This window comes from Athene noctua, unplaced genomic scaffold (assembly GCF_965140245.1).
Source record: "Athene noctua unplaced genomic scaffold, bAthNoc1.hap1.1 HAP1_HAP1_scaffold_31, whole genome shotgun sequence".
NCBI lineage: Eukaryota > Metazoa > Chordata > Aves > Strigiformes > Strigidae > Athene > Athene noctua.
Window position 1 is genome coordinate 2432865 of NW_027437536.1, and position 21075 is coordinate 2453939.

General features: G+C 58.8%; 2 protein-coding genes across 2 annotated transcripts in view; one reads left to right on the forward strand and one right to left on the reverse strand.

Annotated features, from left to right (window-relative positions):
* LOC141974085 (protein Smaug homolog 2-like) overlaps nucleotides 1-21075 on the forward strand; it is a 93426-nt gene that overhangs the window by 55633 nt on the left and 16718 nt on the right. The window lies entirely within an intron of this gene.
* LOC141974064 (protein Smaug homolog 2-like) lies at nucleotides 16436-19275 on the reverse strand. The gene is made up of 7 exons (XM_074933317.1): nucleotides 18889-19275; nucleotides 18070-18321; nucleotides 17878-17987; nucleotides 17703-17789; nucleotides 16836-17049; nucleotides 16639-16724; nucleotides 16436-16558 (listed from the first exon to the last, which is right to left on the reverse strand). Exons 1-7 carry the CDS (start codon nucleotides 19052-19054, stop codon nucleotides 16436-16438), a joined length of 1038 nt encoding a protein of 345 aa, XP_074789418.1. The 5' UTR covers nucleotides 19055-19275.

The following is a 21075-nucleotide window of genomic DNA, read 5'->3' on the forward strand; positions in this document are numbered from 1 at the left end:
GGATGGTGTTTCGGGCGGTGGCGTGGGGCGCTGGGTAAGCTTCCAGCCATCCAGAGGTCACTTCCACCATTGTGAGCACGTGGCGCTTCCTGTGGCGGGTCTGTGGCAGTGTGATGTAGTCCATCTGCCAGGCCTCTCCATATCTATATTTCAGCCATCGCTCTCCATTTCTCTGGGGCTTCACCCACTTGGCATGTTTGATTGTAGCACACGTCTCACATCCGTGGATGATCTCTGCAATGGTGTCAATAGTAAGGTCCACCCCTCGATCTCGAGCCCACCTGTATGTTGCATCTCTACCTTGGTGGCCCGAGGTCTCATGGGCCCACCGGGCTATGAACAGTTCCCCTTTGCGCTGCCAGTCCAAGTCCACCTGAGCTACTCTAATCCAGCTTAAGGGACCTGTCGTGTGGGACTCCACACAGCAGCCTTCCACCATCGATGTTTTCCCACAATGCGACAAGACCCATCAGTGAACAGGGGATATCGCTTCTCCTCATCCAGCAGCTCGTTATATGGTGGGGCCTCCTTAGCACGTGTCACCTCCTGTTCTGGTGACATCCCGGAATCTTTGCTCTCTGGCCAGTTCGTAATCAACTCTAGTATCCCTGGGCGGCTGGGGTTCCCTATTCGAGCCCGTTGTGTTATCAACGCAACCCATTTACTCCACGTGGCATCGGTTGCATGATGTGTGGAGGAGGCCTTTCCTTTGAACATCCACCCCAGCACCGGCAGTCGGGGTGCCAGGAGGAGCTGTGTTTCAGTGCCGACCACTTCTGAGGCAGCCCGAACTCCTTCGTACGCTGCCAGTATCTCCCTCTCAGTTGGTGTGTAATTAGCTTCAGAGCCTTTGTATCCCCGGCTCCAAAAGCCCAGAGGTTGGCCTCGGGACTCCCCAGGTGCTCTCTGCCAGAGGCTCCAGGTAGGGCCGTTCTCCCCGGCTGCGGTGTAGAGCATGTTCTTAACCTCCTGCCCTTCCCGGACTGGCCCGAGGGCTACTGCTTGGGCAATCCCCCGTTTAATCTGCTCAAAGGATTGTTGTTGCTCAGGGCCCCATTCAAAATCGTTCTTCTTACGGGTTACGTGGTAGAGAGGGCTCACAATCAGGCTGTAGTTGGGGATGTGCATCCTCCAGAACCCCACAGCGCCCAGGAAAGACTGAGTCTCCTTCTTAGAGGTTGGTGAGGCCATGGCTGTTATCTTGTTTATCACCTCCATTGGGATGTGGCGACGCCCATCTTGCCATTTTATTCCTAGGAATTGAATTTCCCTTGCAGGCCCCTTAACTTTCTCTTGCTTAATGGCAAAGCCGGCCTCCAGGAGGATTTTAATTATCTTGTTCCCTTTCTCAAAGACTTCCTCGGCTGTGTTCCCCATGCCATGATGTCATCAATGTACTGCAGGTGTTCTGGAGCCCCACCTTTCTCCAGTGCAGTATGGACCAGTCCATGGCAAATGGTGGAGCTGTGGTTCCACCCCTGAGGCAATTGATTCCAGGTGTACTGGATGCCTCTCCAAGTGAACGCAAACTGTGGCCTGCACTCTGGCGCTATCGGAATGGAGAAGAACGCGTTAGCAATGTCAGTCGTGGCGTACCACTTGGCTGCCTTCGACTCCAGTTCATACTGGAGCTCCAGCATGTCCGGCACTGCAGCACTCATCGCTGGCGTAACTTCATTCAGGCCATGATAGTCCACAGTTAGCCTCCATTCGCCATTAGGCTTTCTCACTGGCCATATAGGGCTGTGGAAGGGTGAGTGAGTTTTGCTGATCACCTTCTGGCTTTCTAGTTGGCAGATCAGCTGATGGATGGGGACCAGGGAATCTCGGTTCGTGCGGTACTGCCGCCGGTGCACCGTCCTGGTAGCAATCGGCACTCGCTGCTCCTCAGCCTTAAGCTGCCCCACCACTGAGGGATCCTCTGAGGGGCCGGATAAGGTGGACAACTGTTCAACCTCCCCCAGGGCAGCTACACCAAAAGCCCACCGGTACCCTTTTGGGTCTCTGAAGTACCCTCTCCTGAGATAGTCTATGCCCAGGATGCACGGGGCATCTGGGCCAGTCACAGTGGGGTGCTTATGCCAGTCCTTCCCAGTCAGGCTCACTTCAGCTTCCAGTAGGGTCAGCTGCTGGGATCCCCCTGTCACTCCGGAGATGCAGATGGATTCAACCCCACTGTAGCTCGATGGCATCAGGGTGCACTGAGCGCCAGTGTCCACAAAGCCTTATACTCTTGTGGGTCTGACGCGCCAGGCCATCGGATCCACACTGTCCAGTAAATCCCATTATCCCTTTCCTCCACCTGGCTGGAGGCAGGGCCCCTCTAATCCTGCTCATCATCACTCACTTCTTGTGAGAATGATTTACTGGTCCCCTCAAGAGGGTCAGACATAACGTTCACCATTCTGTTCTGCCTGGGGGATTTCTGACTGGACACTGGAGCTGCGCTTCTCTTGGAGGACTCCCCTTTCGTGATGGTCTTCCCTTTCAGCTGCTCTGCTCGTGCAGCTAGGGCGGCAGTGGGCTGTCCATCCCACCTCCTCATGTTTTCTCCATGGTCGCGGAGGAAAAACCACAGGGTGCCTCGTGGTGTGTGCCTTCTGCTGCCTTTCTCTTGGGTGGGGAAACGTTTACTTCTAATGGCTGAGACATCAGCCCGTGCAGGTGGAACGTAGGACATGTCCTCTTCCATTTTTTGGACCCTCTGAGACAGTTCCTCCACAGCTGAGACCAGGGAATGCTGAGATGAAGGGAGATTTCCCTCATATTGCCGGAGCTGGCCAGCCACTCCATCCACTGTTAGAGTCTGGGTGTCTGTCCACCAGGACACTATTGCCAGCGCTTTCGAGTGCGCTTCTGGTGCACTCTTCAGGAACTGTCGCCACATCAGGTGTGTGCAAGGGGCCTGATCTGGGTCCATGGGTGACTGCTCCTCATTCAGATCACCATAGATCATCTCAAACACAGCCAGTTCCCTGAGGTTCTGGATGCCTTTCTCAGTGCTGGTCCGTTTGCTCAGCTGACATAGGAGATCACCCTTGTAGGGGTGCCTCTCCCTTACACTGAGCAGGCGTCGCCTCCAAAGGCTGCGGGTTTGAGCCTGTTTCCCTATTTCCCTATCAATGCCAGCATCCTTGGCCAAAGACCCCAGCTGCCTGGCCTCTCTCCCCTCCATCTCAAAAGCACTGGCTCCATTGTCCCAGCATCGGAGCAGCCAGGTGCAAATCTGCTCGCCTCCCAGGCGGCCGAAATCTCTCCGCATATCTTGCAGCTCAGTCGGGAACAGAGATCGGACGATAACCTCTGGCCCTTCCTCCTGTTCCCCTGATGGGCCTGGCCCATCCCCATCCCCCATTTCACAAGCTGACTTTCTGGTGTATTTTGTTTTCTGTATCGGGGCGACTGATCCCGGCCCTGGCTGTCTCTCTGGCTCAGCTGCTGTGGAGGCAACTGAGCCTGGCTCTGCCTGTGCCCCCAGCCCAGATACTGTACCAGTAAGTTCACTCTCAGGTTCTGTAGCCTTTCCTCCCCCTTGAGGGCAGTGGGTGGTATTAAAGAGGACACGGTATGCATGGGCAAGTCCCCAACACATTGCAGCGATTTGTGTCTCCTGGGTTTTGCCCGCTTGGTAACACACTCTTTCTAAGCACCCCATCAGCTTCTCAGGGCTCTGCATTTGTTCGGGGGTGCAATTCCAAAGCCTTGGGGGTGCCCACTGACTCAGGTGCTTGCCCATCTCTTCCCACAGCCCTTGCCACTCACTGTTACCTGACCTCGGGGCAGGTTTCCGGGCACTGCTATTGTTGGAGAAATACCGCCTGGCCAAAACCCAAATCAGGCAGCCACTCAGAGAGCATTGTGCCGCAACCACACTGGCCTGGATGCTCCCAGGACAGTTAAAGCTCTCCCCAGCCGAGAGGATCTCTTCCCCTGGCTCACCCACAGAGGGGGTGAGACCCCTCACAAAAGCCCAAACAGCAAACAGGTACCGGCCCGCCCCCACCAATAGCGATACAAAGGCATTATAAGGAGTCAGTAGCCCGTATAACAACATAAGACCCGTTATACATTTTCCACCGATAACAAACGCCACCACTGGGATCATAAACTGGATATAAGGAGTAATCTAGCCCCACCACACAAACAAGTGGGCCAGCATTGCAAACATTTTCTTACTGCACAGTACAAATACAAACAGAAAAATTACACCCAACAGATTGCTCTATCACACTCTGGTCAGGGTCTGTCCCTTTTTATTCTTATTTCATGTCCCACGTTGGGCGCCAATTAAGGCTGTAATGGTTCAAGCCCTGCTGGGACCGGAGAGCACGTTGCTGTTGCCCCTCCCCCACCCTCAACCGGTCAGGCTGGCAGTGAGGCACAAACCCGGGTTAAAATAAGAAGACATTTAATACAACAGTGTGATAAACAATCTGAACAACAAGGGTAGCAATGATAACAACAATAAACAGCAATAACAGTGAACAAGACAAACGATATACAGAGAAATACCACAATGGTCATGGAACAAGCCTGCTGTGAGCTCCCCGCCACCAAAGCCACCAAGGAAAAAGTTCCCACACCCGGACCTGACGTCAGCATGGTATGAATAACCCGGCTGGAGATCCCTTCCCCCTTCTCTGCTGCAGAAACTTAACCCTATCCTACCTGAACCAGGACAATAATTTTTCAAAATTTGAGAAAATACTGTTGGAGAACTAGTAAATCCTTGTGGTAACCTAGTCTAAGTTAACTGCTTCCCTTGCCATGGGAAGGCAAAGAGTGACTGGCTTTCTTCCGCGACTGGGATGCTAAAGAAAGCTCCTGTAAGATCAAGCCCTGTGAAATACTGTGCCCAGGATCTGTGTTAAATCAGACTCGGATCTGGTACCACAGGGTGTGAAGCAATTACATGTTCATTTGCAGCTCGGAGATCTTGAGCAAATCTATATTCAGCATCTCCATCTTTATCTACTTTATGTTTACTAACTGGTAAAACTGGAGTATTATAAGGACTACGACATTCCTTCAAAATTCTTTTTTCTGAAAAAACGTAGTTTGTTTTTCTATACTGGGAATGGCCTCATTTATAATGGGATATTGCCAAATGGAAGGAGGATTCCCTCCTTCTGTTTTTATCACAACTGGCTCAGCCAGTGTTAACCATCCCACTTACTTCAGAGTTCTCTGGGAACTGCAGCCAATTCAAATCGTGTATCATGCACATCATGTGGGGTTTGACCTCCCAGTTCGATTATTTCTGAGCCCATTAAAACCAACTGAATCTCTGTTGGAGCCAAGGAGATAAACGGACCAAATTCCTGCAAAAGGTCTCGTCAAAGGGGTAGATAAATATTTTATCTGTTCCCCTGCTACTGCCCGTACTATCATTTGAAATGTGGGGAACTTCAAAATTCAGTACAGGCCCAAAGGGCCAGTAGGGGAACCGGAAGAGATCACAGATTTACCCCAAAGCAGTTTTTACCTCTGCAGAAATCTGACCGTGCTCATCTACCTTGATTCCACGGGGGCCCGTTGTTCCTGCAGTTCCCAGAGAAGATGACTATCATTTTCTTCGCTGTGATGAGGTCGAGGAGGTCTGGCAGGTGCAGATGCTCTTGTGCAGACACGGGTCTCGGCGGGCACTCTCTCTGCATGTGTCCCCAGTTCCCACGGCAGAAGCATCTGAACCATTAGCATATGGAGAGAGAAGAGGAATTCTGCCTCGCGCGCCCCTTCCCCTGATTCTGCCTCGGGGAAACCCCCGACCTCTCCCCCTTGGGTTATAGGTTTAGGTAACTGCTGCAGCCAGCAACCCAATTTCTCTTTCTTTCTCTTTTTGCTCTGCCTTTTTCTCAAGTTTTAACCTTTCTTCTTGCTGCTTTTGCTTTCATCTCTCCCATCAAAAACAAAAGCAGCAATGCTAAGGATTTTAGTTAACGTTTTCCCTGGCCAGCCTGGCATCAATTTCTACACAAACACTAATAGCTGGTGGCTCTTGGAAATGGTCACGGGTCATACCCCCATAATTAAAGTAGCCTTCAACTGGCCCAAATAATCACTTGGGTGCTCGTTGCATTCCAAAACCTTTGTCCAATTAGTTATTCTCTTGCCTTTTTTGAAAATCTTTTCTCTTTTCTCTGCTTGAAATTGTTCTCATCATAAAGTTTGCATATCATTCCAATTAGGGGTGTAATCAGTGACAACTCCCAATAACAGTGGAGCACGTTTTCCAGCATCAGCCCGTAAGCGAGGCATTTTTGCTTGCCAGGTGACTCAAGCACCTTGCTTCCAAGGTTCGTGTCCCATCGCTGCTGTTACTGGAGAGACGGCGGCGCCTGCCCCAGGGCCCGCTCCAGGCTTTGGGCTGGAATCCAAACGCCTTGGGCACACGCCAGCACTTCTAAACGGGAATTCAGTTGCTTCAGCTTCAGGAGCTGAAGGAAGTCAACTCCCTTTAGTTTTTATCCAAGAGCTTTTCTTTCTTTGCTGACCTCTATTATACCAACTATACCAATAATCAATATCTTGACTCTCAGAATCCTCCAAAATTATTCTTAGAAATTTTTACTGATGGGGTTTGACTGTTCTTTCGGAGGCCATACATCCATTGGCCCTCCTCCATCAGTTTCCTTTTCTGTGAGGATTGTGCCAAAGGTATCTTTCCTCAGTTTTCTGAAACCTCAGCAAGGGGCGTCCCCCTTTCAACGCTGAGTACTGTCCCCATCTTCTGTACATCTCTTTCATCTCTCTCTTTGCAAATTTCAGCACGAGAGTTTCCCAGTATAATTCTCTCTGGAATTACCCGTGCCCAAGTCTCTTAGGTGAACTCACCTCTCATTCCTTGGCCGGCAATTTGAGTATGGGCAACGGCTTTGTCCAGAGAAACACCTGACTCTTGCTCTCTTGTGTCCCAGAGTCCCATCGGGGTGGCCAGTTCTGTTAAAGGGTTTCCCCAGACTGCGGGTACCTCTGGGCTGGCTTTATTAACAGCTCAGAGCTGGGCCATCACCTCAGGGAGTGGCCACAGCTCACAAAAAGCGCCCTCTCTAGATACGATACAACATACAATACCAGGAGTCTCTGGGGATTTTCCAGGAACGTTCAGCTCTCAGTTCATCATCCATTTCAGAAGTCCACCGTATTCCACAGTTTCGCCGAGTTCCCATCGTTCCGTTCCAGTTCCTCTTCGGACACCGCTGCTCACGGATGCAGTCTCCGCTCATCATGGTTCCTCATCTTCTGAACAGTCTTCATCATCGTTCACTTTTAGACTTCTGAGAAAAGACTCAAAATGTTCTATTTGACATATTCTTAATCTATGTCTAGATTTTCATTGCTCAGCTTTTCTAAGTTGCTTAAACTGTCGGTATTGTGCCTAGAGCACCTGTGCTCTATTAATGAAACCACTAAACCACTGTTTCTTTATTAATTATTCCTGCTATTAATAATATCCTGAGAGAAAACAGTTTTCTAAGGCTTGTTTCTTTTACAGTTTCCCACCACTGTGATGCCCACTTCATTCATCATCTCCTTGTTCAGATCCACCAACATGTTCTTTTGGATCCTGCAGCGAGGAAAGACCTGGCTTAACGAGGTCTCCCCTCGTTATGAGCTCTGATTAATTAGGCCCAGAGTGAGGTGCACCACGATAGCCACAGCACAGGTTGGGACACCACCACCCTCCTAGAAACAACTCTGATAATGATGGGGAAGCTCAGCGCAGGCGAGCAACTCATGTCACTAATTAAGGAGCGGGATAACGAGTTAAGTCCTTCCTTCCCCCTCGGGAGGGGGATCTTTCGGTGCCGTTTTCCCCACCGTGACGCGGTGTAAAGGTGCCCCCTCACCTGTTATCCACAAACATGACAGCAGAGAAAATGGCCCCTTAATGGGACCTTGAGTGATAACACCCTGCTGCAATTGATGCTGTTTTAAGGAAGGAGGGAACTGGGATGAAGTCTCCTATGCAGACATGTTTCTCACCCTCCGAGACCATCCTGAATATCAAATAGACTGTGGCCTGGCACCCCCACGAGACCCACTGGTGCTGGCACCGGACAGAGAAAATATGAAGGAAGGGAAAGAAAAAGGGGCCAAAATAAAGATTTCCCAGAGTACTATAAACCGCCAGTAGGAAGCCGGCAGGAGGAGGGTGAAAGTTTGGAGGAGCCAGAGCCAGGCTCCCCCCTCACAGCCCCGTGTCGCAGACAGAGACGGGAGAAGCGAGCGGCGATGCCGGCTCCTCTGAGAGAGGCCCTAGGGCTGGATGGGCCCTGTCAGGGTAAAAGTCCCGTTCACTTCCTTCCATCTGGCACCTTGGAAAAGTGCAGCGAAGGGGTATCGAAGCGACTGTTGGGGTGACCAAGCATTTCCAGTTTCTAATAAAACACCCGTGCTGGAACCCCAACACAGGAGCCCATATGAGGTTGTGGATGCAGATGGAGATTGGAGTGTCAGGGGCATGGAGCGGGCTGTACCGAAAGCAATGAACTGCTCGGCCCTATATGCCCTTCAGCAGGGACCTAAAGATACTCCCTCAGAATTCCTGGGTAAGCTGCGGGTACCGTGAGGCGACACACCCCTTAGATCCAGGGTCAGGGGTGGGAATACAACAGTTAGTGTCGTTATTTATAGGGCAGTCAGCACGGGGCATTCGAAAGAAGTTGTAAAAGCTGAAAGTGCCAGAGAGTTGGAACGTGGAGACCTTGTTAGACAGAGCACAGGGAGTATATAGCAAGAGGAGGGGAGGAGATCTGCATCCTGCTGTAGCAAACCCATATGCACTGTTAATTAGATGAGTACCGGAACTGCCTTGGTTTACCGTGCTGGTCCTAAAAGACCCCTTCTTCTGCTTGCCTTTGAGCTCCAAAGTCAGTGATTGTTTGCATTTGAATGAGGAAAGATGGAGTCCAGGAGGAAGATGCAATTAACATGGACTGTGCTGCCCTAGGGGTTTAAAATAGCCCCACTCTTCTTGGAAACCAAGTAGCTAAAGACCTGGAGCAATGGGAGCGGCCGCATGGAATCGGGGGTCCTGCAGTATGTAGATGATTCCTTAACAGCCACAGAGACTAAAGAAATGTGCATAACATGGACTATTAGTTTATTAAATTTGGGGTCTTAATGGCTATCGAGTCTCTCCACAGAAAGCTCCAGCAGCTCAGCAGCGAGTAACCTGCCCTGGAGCCGAGGTCACGGCTGGGCAAGGGACCCTGGGGACTGCAAGGCCAGAGGCCCCTGTCGGAGCCCTCGGGCACAGCCAGCTAAAGAGCTCTGCGCGATCCTAGGAACGACCCGGAGGTGTCGCCTGTGGGTATGTAACTACGGACTCCTGGTACAAAAAATCCCGCTGTGAGCTATTAAAATCAAATCGGAAACCCTCACTCGGCACGGAGAGGCGCTCAGAGCATTCCGTCAGCTGAAGAAGCAGCTGATGGATGCCCCTGCTCCGGGTTAACCAGACATCACTCAGCTGTCTGGTTATTCTCCCTCGAGAAACGGGGAATAGCCCCAGGGGTCCTGGCCCAAAAATTGGGACCAGATAGAAGGGCAGTGTCGTACTTCTCTAAACAACTTGATGAAGTAAGCAAGGGATGCCAGCTGCCTGCTGCAGGCTTTGTGGAGAAATCCCCTTGCACCCCGGCGCTGGAGTAACCACCCCTGCTGTGTAACTCTATTCGTGTTGGAGAGTCTGTTTTCCACAAGTCACCGCACCCCAGCTGGACCCACTGGAGGACCGGGGGGCACATCCCACCTGCTTCCCACCGAAGGAAACTCCCCTGCTCTGCGGGGGCTGGCTTCGGTGCCAGCTGGACCCGGTGCCATCCCTTGCTGGGTGCCACCAGTCTCGGGGGAGCCTTTAAACCCCGTCAGTGAATTTATTCCTTCACTTCGGGGCACTGACGGCCCCTCTCCATCCCAGTGCTCCCGCAGCACGTTGCTTTCCACCGTACTCCTCTGCCTCTTGGTCCTCATCTTCCTCCTCTTCAATCTCTGGCGGAGCTCGGCCCTCCGGGGCGATGCCGGATCTTGGGGTGACACGTGCCGGTAAGACGAGCTCGTGGGGGGTGACGCTCCCCCGAGACCCTCGGCATCCTGGCGCTACCATCTCCCTGTGCTGCATCCCCAGGGCCCCCCGAGCATCCCCCATACCTGCCCCACATCCACCTGTGACGTGCTCAGGCTTGGCAAGCGGCCCAGGGCAGAGCTGCCCCGTAGGTGAATCCTGTAGATGTGATAACTGATACCCACCGTGCTCGTGGGTGCTGCACTAAGGTATCACCACCCGCCTGTGCTGGTGTAGAGGGTGGAAGTGTTGAAGCCTGAGCAACAGGCCCTGAGCCGAAGCTGCTCGCCCCGTGTGAAATCCTTGGTGGAATGTGTCTGGAAGATGTCGCTGTCTTGAATGTATCTCGATCTGTCTGTGTGCGGGGATGAAATAACAGGGCCGTGGAGACCGTGGCCTGGCCCCGAGGCCTGGTGGGAGACCCTGCGCGTGATCCAAGAGATGAGCAGGGAAACCCCTGAGCTTCTCCCCTGAGCCCTGGCCAGGCTCGGGGGCAATCTCCTGTGAGAGCCAAACCAGATATTCCCGCTCCAAACAAAGGCGCCGGCTCTCCTGCCGGGCTGATTTTGGGGCTAGAAGGCCGGGCCCGCTCCCAGCGCCTCTGGAGGCCTCAGCTCCGGGCGGAGGCACCGCGTAGGATTTCCCCCTGCCCGGGCCAGGCTCTGCAAACCCTCGCTGGAACCGGGGCTGCCCGCGGGGCTGGGGGCTGGCAGCGGGGGCAAGGGCTGAGGGATCTGCCTTAACCCCTGTGCTCTCTCTCGGGCAGGGATGCTCTGAGGCGTTGCCCTGTGCTCTCCTGGTTGCACTGCTCTCCCTTGTCTCACTCCGTGGGCTCTGTATTATTCCCCACACTCTGGAGTTATTTGCAGCAGAAGACGCCGGCTCTTTCCACTCTGCTGTCGGAGGTTAATCGATATCCCTAATCAGCCAAACAGGGGGACCCGGGGGCGCAGAATGTGTGGGGCCCCCCCAACGCCCTCCCCCATAATCTCTTCCCCTGCTCCTCTTCCTCCTCCTCCAGACGAAGAGCGTGAGGAAGGCAGCGAGAGCGAAGGGGGAGAGGGCAGCGAGGAGGAGGAGGAGGGGGCCGAAGGCTCCGGGAGCAGCAGCGAGCGGGGCGGGGGGGCTCGGCCCTCAGCGAGGAAGAGGATGAGGCCGAAGATGAGGAGGAGGAGGAAGGTGGCTGGGGGGACCTCCGGGGGGGGCAGTGACACCGCCCGGGCCGCTCGTGACCGGGAGGAGATTTTGGGCAGCAACAGCGACGAGGAGGAGGGGGAGGAAGAGGAGGAAGAGTCCGGGGGGGCAGCGAGGGGGGGACCCCGCACAGCCCCCGCCTGACCCCAGCGAGGCCTCGGAGGACAACGAGAGCCCCAGCGACGCCTCCGACTCCTCCAGCGACAGAGCGGCGTGTCCCCCCTCCCCGTTTTGGGGAAAAACCAGGCACTTTGGGGGGTGTTTCTGGTTTTCTCTTTAATAACGTAGTCAGGGTTAGTAGCCACAGCCGGAACTAAAGTTATTCCTAACAACTTGTGTCTAAAATAACGTTTTCTATCGCAAAGGGCCGCGGCGCTGCGGGTACAAAGGGGGGGCGGGGGGCTGTACCGACGGGGGAGGGGTCCTGGGGCATCCCCACCCTGGGGGAGGGGAGGGAAGGGGGGGCATCGCCGTGTCCCTCAGTTTGGGCTGTAAATAATAATGATATTATTAATGCGTATTAATATACGTTAATATCATTTGGGGTACTGATACAGTAATGAAGAGAAAAGGAATAAAAACTGAAAAACCCATCAAAACCGCAAAGATTTGGGATTGTTAAAAACGGTGAAAACCGACAAAAATGGGGGAGAGGGGGTAAAGGGGGGGCAGGGGGTGTCTGTGTTAATCCCCACCGCCCCTCCCCGCCGCTTATTTTGGGGGTGGGGGGGGTGGAGGAACCGAGCGAGACTGGTCATGGAGGGGTGACACCCCCCCGTGGAGTGGGGGGAGGGGTCGTGGGGGGAGGGGGGGGCGGTGCCATCAGATGGTGAGGTCTTGTCTGAGCCATCTGCGGGGGGATGGGGGGTGTCAGAGGGTACTTGGGGGGGGCCACATCCCCTTACACCCCTCCCCTCCCCCAAATCCCTTCCTGCCCCCCCCAGCGCCCCCCCCGTGCTCCCCATCCTCCCCTGTGTCCCCAAATTCACCCTGTCCCCGTGTGTGTCCCCCATACTCCCTCCTGCCATGGCTCTGTCTCCCCCCGTGCCCCCACCCTGTCCCTGGACCCCCCCCACATCCCCGGACCCCTCTCACGTCCCTTTGCCCCCCCGAACCCCCCTCACCGCCCAGCACTTGCTCCACCATGCTGAACAGCGACTCAGGCGTGGGGCTGATCTCCAGGTCCGTGCCGGGGAGGGGACGCTCTGAGGGGGGGCGGAACAGAAACTGGGGTAAGGGGGGGCCCCAAGATTTGTACCCGACCCCCCCAACCCTCCTAGGGAGGGGACCAGGCACTCTGAACCCCCCAAACCTCCCACACCACGACCAGAACATCTTCCCCCGCCCTAGTGGGATGGGGGGTGCGGAGGGGAGGGGGGGAGCACAGGTTCCTCCCCCCACTCAGGGGGTGCCCCAAGGTTTTGTCTTCCCCCCCCGCCAAGGTTTGGGGGGGCCCGTGTCCCCCCCCAAGACGTACCCTGGGGGAGGGCGAGCAGGGCCTGGGGCGAGCTGTTGATCGGCACCGAGTGAGAAGCTGCGGAGCAGCCCCTGGACCTGCCACCACCAGGAGAGGAGCCTCTTCTTCTGCGTCTCTGTGAACGCCTGGGGGGGGAAGGGGGCACATGGGGGGGTCACACAGACCTATAGCCCCCCCCCCAAGCCCTACAGCTCCTCCAAAGTCCCCGCAGCCCCCCCCCATACCTCGTGGCTCAGGCACTGCTCCAGGAGCTCGAGGTAAGTGGTGATGTACTTCTTGTCTGGCCGCGACAGCAGGAGCTGGTTGCAGACTGGGGGGGGGGTCGGGGGTCAGGGAACGCTGACCCCCCCCTACCCCGAACCATGGGACCCCCCAAAAAAAGGAATTGAGTGTGTGGGGGGGTATCTCACCTTTGCCCATGACACGGGTGAACAGCCCCGGGATGTCCTTCTCAGTGACGGGGGCTGCGGGGGCTTTGGCTTTGGTGGCCCCCGGGGGGGCCCCGTCAGAGGTGTCGTTTGTGGGGGGAGCGGCCCGGGGGCGCCGAAAGGCTTTAATGGGGGTCACTATGATCTTTTGGAGCTCCTGAAGTGCCGGCAACAGGTTTCCCCCTGCTATGATGTGCTGTGGACAGTGGGGGGGAGTGTCATGGAGGGGGGGGGAACGTGGGGACTGAGGGGGAGACCAGGGACACACACCCCAAACCCACCCCCCCAGTCCTGGGGACACGGGGAGGGGTGACCAGGGACATCTTGTGCCACTGCTGGGGACACGGGGAGGGGTGTCAGGGATGTGGGGGATACCCCTGGGGATCTGAGGACAGGGGACATGACGGACATGGGGGACAATCTATGCCACCCCCAGGAACAGCAGGACATGGGGGACACCCTGTGCCACCCTTGGGGCATTGGGACACGGGGGACACCCTGTGCCATCTCTGGTGACATGAGGGGGAGCAGGGACACCCTGTGCCACCCTTGGTGACACTGGGATGTGGGGGACACCCTGGGGACACAAGAGAACAAGGACACCCCGTGCCAGCCCTTGGGGTGCAGAAGGGGACATGGGCCACCCCGGGGCCACCTCTGAGGACCTGAGGGCCTCCCCGAAGCCACCCCAAGGGACCCGAGGGACTCCCCGAGGCCACCCCAAGGGACCCGAAGGCCACCCTGTCACCATCCCACCTTCTCCAGTGCCCTGAGGATGCTCGGCCGCTCCTGCAGCTTCTGGATGCAGAGGAGGATGTTCTGCTGTGCTCCCCTGGGGACATTCTGTGGGGACACGGAGGGTCAGAGTGACCGGGGAGGGGGGGACAGTGTCTCCCCCTTCATCTGGGGACATGGCGGGGGACACCCCGTGTCACCTGCGACTCGAGGTGATGCTCCGTCAGCCTCATCATCTCCTCATACGTCATTTGGGAGAAAAGCGCCGTGTATTTCTGCAGCCCCAGGCTCTCCAGCCAGGAGGGGACATCTTGGGGGGGGGACAGGAGTGTGACACGGGGTGGCAGGTCCCTATGAGCCCCCCCACCCCCAAACGGCCCCCCAAACCCCACCTTTCATGCCGCTGCCCTCCTCCTTGAAGGTGTTGCGGCCACCGGCCGGCTCCTCGGTCTGTTCGCTGCCCCAAGAGGCCACGCTGCTTTGGGGGAGCAGGGGGGCGTGGGCCCCAAAAGGGGGGCAGGGGGGCACGGGGACAGGGGTTTTGTCACCCCCCCCAACGCATTCGGGTCCCCCTCCCTGGGCACTGCCGGGCACCAGCGAGAGGGAGGGCTCCAGCGGGCTGGGGTGCAGCTGGGAGGGCAGAGCTGGGGGGAGAGGAGGGGGGGGTCAGGGGGTGCGCTGGGGTCCTGGGGAGGGGGGGGCGGGGAGAGCGGTTATGGGTGGGACCCCCCGATTTGGGGAGGAGGGGGCAGGGCCATCAGATGGTGGAGGTCTTGTCTGTGCCATCTGAGTGGGGGCGGGGGGGTGTCAGGGGGTATCTTGGGGGTGGGGCCACATCGCATTACACCGCCCCCCCAAAACCCCTTCCTGTGTCCCCCCCCAGAACCCCCCATCCCCCCTGTGTCCCCAAATTCACCCTGTCCCTGTGTCCCCCCCTCATATCCCCTCCTGCCATGTCTCTGTCCATCCACTGTGCCCCCCCATCCCTGGACTTGCCCCCATGTCCCTTTGCTCCCCCCCCCCGGGCCCCCCCCTCACGCCCAGCACGTGCTCCATCATGCTCAGGCGCAGCGGCTCCAGCGAGGGGTTGATCAGGTCGGTGCCGGGGAGGGGACACACGGGGCGGGGGGGGTGGGTGTACAGAATCTGGGGTGAGGGGGGCCCCCAGACTTGTACCACCCCCAACCTCTCATAGCCCACCTAAAGGAAGGTCCAGGCACTCTGAACCCCCCTAAACCTCCCACACCACAACCAAAACATCTCCCCCCAACCCTGTTGCCAGGGAAGGGGGGGAGCACAGGTTCCCCCCACACTCAGGGGTTCCCCAAGGTTTCAGAGTTCCTCCCCCCAAGGTTTGGGGGGGTCCGTGTCCCCCCCCAAGACGTACCCTGGGGCAAGGCGAGCAGGGCCTGGGCCGAGGTGTGGACGGGCAGCGAGTGGCTCTGCTGCCCCGCGCTGCGGCTCCCCGGGGACCCCCCGGCCCCCCCACAGCCGAAACACAGGCTCTATGAGGGGGGGGGACAGGGGACGGACAGAAGGCTGATTTGTGGAGGCTGGACCCACCAGGAGGCCCCCTCCCCCCAAGAAAAGAGCCCCCAGGGTGAAGGAGCTTCAAGGATCCCAATGTCTGCCCCCCCCCAAACACACCACAAATTCATCCAGTCCCCCACCCCCATCTCCCCAAGGACCCCCCCACCTACCCACCCCCCCCTAAAGCACAGGACGCCCCCAAATCCTGAAGGACCCCCCCACCTGCACCCCCCAACCCTGATGGACCCCAGCATCTGCCCCCCCACCGCTAAGAGCCCCAAATCCACTCCCCAACTCCAGACTCCCCCCAAATCCCCAAGGACCCCCACATTGCCCCCCCGCACCCCGAGGACACACACCACCGCCCCCCCCCCCCCCCCCAGACCTGCCCCCCCCATCCCCGTCACCCACCTGATGTCTCTGAGCACCGAGGGGGAGGCCGCCGAGGGGGGTCAAGGGGTTGGGGGCCCCCCCAGCAGGCCCCAGGTGGGCGGGGAGCAGCACGGGGGGGTGCAACACAAAGGGGTGCTGCTCCTGCTGCCCCCCCACCCCCCATCCCGAGCCAGCTACAGGGAGCGAGTGGGAGCCGAAGGCCCAGCTGGGGGGGGGGGGGGGGGGGGCGGTGTCAGGGTGGCACCAGCCCCCTCCCAGCCGCCAGGGGGTCACCCAGAGCCACCCCTCAGGGAAAAATGTGGCACCTCCAAACATGAAGTGGGAAATGGGGCACCCGGGGGACAAATTAGGGCACAGAGGGGTTCCTGGGGGAAAGGGTGGGGGGAGACAACCTCAGACCCTCCAATACTGGGGAGGGGGGGGACACAGGAGCACCAAAGCACCTGGGCAGGGGGGAAAGAGCCCCCAGGGGAGTTGCAACCCCCCAGAAGGGGCAAATTAGGTGTCAGGGATGGGGTCCCAAAGGGCCACCAGTGCCTGGGGTGACCAGGGGGGTGTCCTACCCCACTCGTCCCACCCCCCACCCCGCGCTTTGAGGGGGGTCCCCACCTACCCCTGGGTGTGCTCATAGTTGGGGTTGCTGAGTGGAAACATCCTGTAGATGCTGTGGAGCAGCCTCTTGACCCGCCACTTCCAGGAGAGGAGCCTCCTCTTCTGCATCCTCGTGAATGCCTTGAGGACAGGGGGCACATGGGGGGGTCACACAGCCCTATAGCCCCCCCCCCCCAAATTCCCCCCAGCCCCCCCCGTACCTCGTGGCTCAGGCACTTTTCCAGGAGCTGGAGGTAACTGGTGACGTTCTCCTCGTCTGGCCATGAATTCAGAAGCGGGGTGCAGACTGGGGGGGGTCGGGGGGGGCATCAGGGATGGACCCAGACACCCTGATTCTTCCCTCCGCAGCACCCTGGGACCCCCCCAAAAAACAAAATGGGGGGAGGTGGATTCTCACCTTTGCCCATGACACGGGTGAAGACCCCCGGGATGTCCCCGTCAGCGATGGGGGCTGCAGGGGCTTCGGCATTGGTGGCCCCCGGGGGGGCCCCGTCAGAGGTGTCGTTCGTGGGGCGAGCGGCCAGGGGGGGACAAAAGGCTTTAATGGGGGTCACTATGACCTGTTGGAGCTCCTGAATCACTATCTTCAGGTTGCCCCCCCTTTGGATGTGCTGTGGGGAGTGGGGGGATGTGTCAAAGAGCGGGGGAGACACGTGAAGACCGCAGGGGGCATCAGGGACCCTCCCCCCACCCCAGTCCTGGGGACACAGGGGGTGACCAGGCACACCTTGTGCCACTGCTGGGGACACAGGGAGGCGTGCCAGGGATGTGGGGGACACCCCCAGGGAAGAGGACAAGGGACATCCTGTGCCACCCCTGGGGACAGGAGAGGACAAGGGACATTCTGCGTCACCCTTGGGGACATGGGAGATACTCTATGCCATCCCCAGGGACACCAGGACATGGGGAACAACCTGTGCCACTCCTGGGGACATGAGGGACAGCCTGTACTTCCCTTGGTGACACTGGGATGTGAGGGACACCCTGTGCCACCCCTGGGAACATAATGGGAGGAGCAGGGACACCCTGTGCCACCCTTGGGGACAGGACAGGGAACAGGAAAACCCTTTAACACCATTGGGGACGTTGGGACATGGGGGACACCCTGTGCCATCCCTGGGGACACAATAGAACAAGGGACACCCTGTGGCAGGCCTTGGGGTGCAGAAGAGGCCCTGGGCCACCCCGGGGCCACCTCTGAGGACCTGAGGGCCTCCCCGAGGCCACCCCAGGGGACCCGAGGGCCACCCTGTCACCATCCCACCTTCTCCAGCGCCCTGAGGATGTTCGGCCGCTCCCGCAGCTTCTGGATGCTGAGGAGGATCCTCTGCCGCGCGCCCCTGGGGACATTCTGTGGGGACAAGGAGGGGACAAGCAGGGTCAGAGTGACACTGTCTCCCCCTCCATTTGGGAACATGGAGGGCGACACCCTATCTAACCTGCGACTCGAGGTGATGCTCCGTCAGCCTCATCATCTCCTCGTACGTCATTTGGGAGAAAAGCGCCGTGTATTTCTGCAGCCCCAGGCTCTCCAGCCAGGAGGGGACATCTTGGGGGGGGGACAGGAGTGTGACATGGACTGGCAGCTGCCTCTGAGCCCCCCCACCCCCAAACGGCCCCCCAAACCCCACCTTTCATGCTGCTGCCCTCCTGCTCGAAGGTGTTGTGGCCACCGGCTGGCTCCTCGGTCTGTTCGCTGCCTGAAGAGGCCACGCTGCTTTGGGGGGACGGGGGGGTGTGGGCCCCAAAAGGGGGGCTGGGGGAGACGGGGACATGGGTTTCGTCACCTCGCCACACCCATTCGGGTCCCCCTCCCTGGGCACTGCCGGGCACCAGCGAGAGGGAGGGCTCCAGTGGGCTGGGGTGCAGCTGGGAGGGCAGAGCTGGGGGGAGAGGAGGGGGGGGTCAGAGCGTGGGCAGGGGTCCCCTCTGCAGGACACCCCCCAAGTCCCCTGTGGCCACCTGGACCCCCATAATGTCTCCCCAAGTTCTGTCAGTCCCCTACATTTCCCCCGCAACCCGTCCAGCCCATCCTCACCGCCCGTCCCCCCCATCCCCCCAGGCCCCTCCCTGTCCCCCCTCCCACCCCTCCTCACCCTCAATGTCCCTTCTCAGACCCTAATGTGCCCCCCCCATACCCCTTCCCGCCTCCTCTGTCCTCTCAATTCCCCCCCCAGACCCCTTCCTGCCCCCTCTGTCCTCTCAATTCCCCCCCAAACCCCTTTCCCGCCCGCTCTGTCCTCTCAATTCCCCCCCAAACCCCTTCCCGCCTCCTCTGTCCTCTCAATTCCCCCCCAGACCCCTTCCTGCCCCCTCTGTCCTCTCAATTCCCCCCCAAACCCCTTCCCGCCTCCTCTGTCCTCTCAATTCCCCCCCAGACCCCTTCCCGCCCCCTCTGTCCTCTCAATTCCCCCCAGACCCCTTCCCGCCCCCCCGTCGGCCCCACTCACCTGCTCCCCCCGGCCCGCTGCTGCTGGTGGGGGGGTACAAGGGCGGGTGCCTGTTCTCCTCAGGAGCCGCCGCGGACCGGGACGGCCCCGACTCGGTGGCTGCATCTTCGGGCCCCTCGAGAGGAGGTGGTGGCCCTCGAGCAGCATCGGGGCACGAAGGCTCCATCGGGGGGTCGCCGCCGGCACCGGGCAAACGCTCCTTACTGGCGCAGCCGGAGAGCCAAGGCTCTGCGGCCGTCCCGGGGGGTGGCAGGGTGTGTCTGAGAGCCTCGCAGAGGGGCTGGCTCTCCTACAGGCAGAGCTTGTTCTTGATCCCGGACGCCAAGATAAAAGTGACTGTTTCATGTCGCTGGCCTTGACGTTGGTGCTGTCAGGGTGCAGGAGGGGGCGGGGGGCCAGAGAGAGCTACTCCTGCCTCGGCCGGCTCCTGCGGCCACGGGCTGATGCCACCTGCAGCAAAAGAAAGGGGACAGGGAGGAGACTGAGGCTGCGTCCCTGTGCAATCGTGTGGGGAGGTGGGGGGAACGCGGGGCTAGACCCTGATGGATTGATTGACTGATTCTCAACCCCCCCAGTCCCTCTCTGACCGGCAGCTCTCCAGCCACTCCTCCCCCAGGCTGTAGCCCTGCTGGGGCTGTTGTGGCCCAAGGGCAGCCCCCGGCATTTGCCCTCGGTGAAACTCCCCCAGCTGGGCTCAGCCCATGGCTCCAGCCTGGCCAGGTCTCTCTGCAGAGCCTCCCCACCCTCGAGAGACCAACACCCCCACCCGGCTGGGTGTCACCTGCAAACTGACCGCGGGGGCACTCGAGCCCCTCGTCCAGCTCATCAGTGAAGGTGTTAAACAGGAGCGGCCCCAACACCCAGCCCTGGGGGACGCCACTGGTGGTAAACTGGAGTTAACTCCCTTCCCCACAGCTCTTTGGGCCCGGCCAGCCAGCCAGGCTTTTACTCAGGATTTTATCGCCTCCTCTGCTCGGCTCCCTTCAAATATGACTTTTTGTGGCGACACACAAACTCTGTGCTCACCCTCCCTTCTCTCCTGCACCCACTGTACCAAGTCCATCTTGCTTCCCGTCCTCCCTCCTTTTCCCACAGAAGCCCGCCGTGCCCCTTGGCACCACGAAACTGGGTCAGTATTGACAGAATGTTGATTGGACTCCAGCCCCACCCGCTCACCCCGACCTACCACCACAAATAGCACCCCAAGCCTGCACCCAACTTGGAGGGACGACCACCCGACACCAAAGCGGAGGGACAGACCCACGGGTTCGTGCTCTCGCCCCCCCAGAGGGGGCTACGCCCAGTGCATCCGCGGGAACTGTGTGTGTGGGACTGCAATCGTTCCGGGTTGGGTTTTCTCGGTTGCTGTAGTGCTCTAGAGCCAACCTGCAGCTTGTGCGTTTATCACAGGCAGCCTCAGGGAACCTGTCAACGCTGCATGAAAACAAACCGTGCTATCCGTGAATCTGACTGTTTCTCCTGAGTGCCCGCTGGGGCTGGCTCGGATCAGGGTCCCAGTCCCGACTGGTATATTAATACCAATTTCATGTCACACCTATTAAGGGACAAGTCCAGCCGCCCCTCGCCCCTCTGATCTCTGAGGACCGGCCAGAACGCAAGGGGATTTCTCTCTTACCAAGTGAGCTCTTACCCTAAAGGCAACACCGGTAAACGGGGGGACCCCCCGGACCTACCCGGAGGGGGTGCTGGGGCTGTTGGGGTCCCAGGCGCCGCTCTGGGCGGGCGTGCGGCTGCCGTCGGGCAGCGGCGTCTGCGAGCCGTAGTGCGGCGTGCGGCTGCCTGCCAGGGCCCCGGCGGCTCCGTCAGCCCCCACGAGCCCCCTCTGGCTGGGGGGAACCCAAGAGTCCACCCCCCAAGTACCTGTTACCTGGGGCACCAGGGACCCCCCAGCACTCATGATCTGGGGCACCAGGGACCCCAAGTCCTTCTGACTCTCACCCAAAATTCGGGTTCGCTTTTATCCTTCGTGCTGGTGCCGTCACCACCCTGCGCTTCGACCGGCACTGCCACAATGCTGCCGCCGCCGATTTTAGACGCCGCCGGTGACGGTTTTGTTGCCGTACGGCTACCGGCGGCGTTCCTGCGAACTGGTCGCGGGGTGGCTGCGGTGACGGGGACCGGTTTGGCTTCCGAACTGGTGGCTTTCGCCTTGACGGTCCCTCCCGG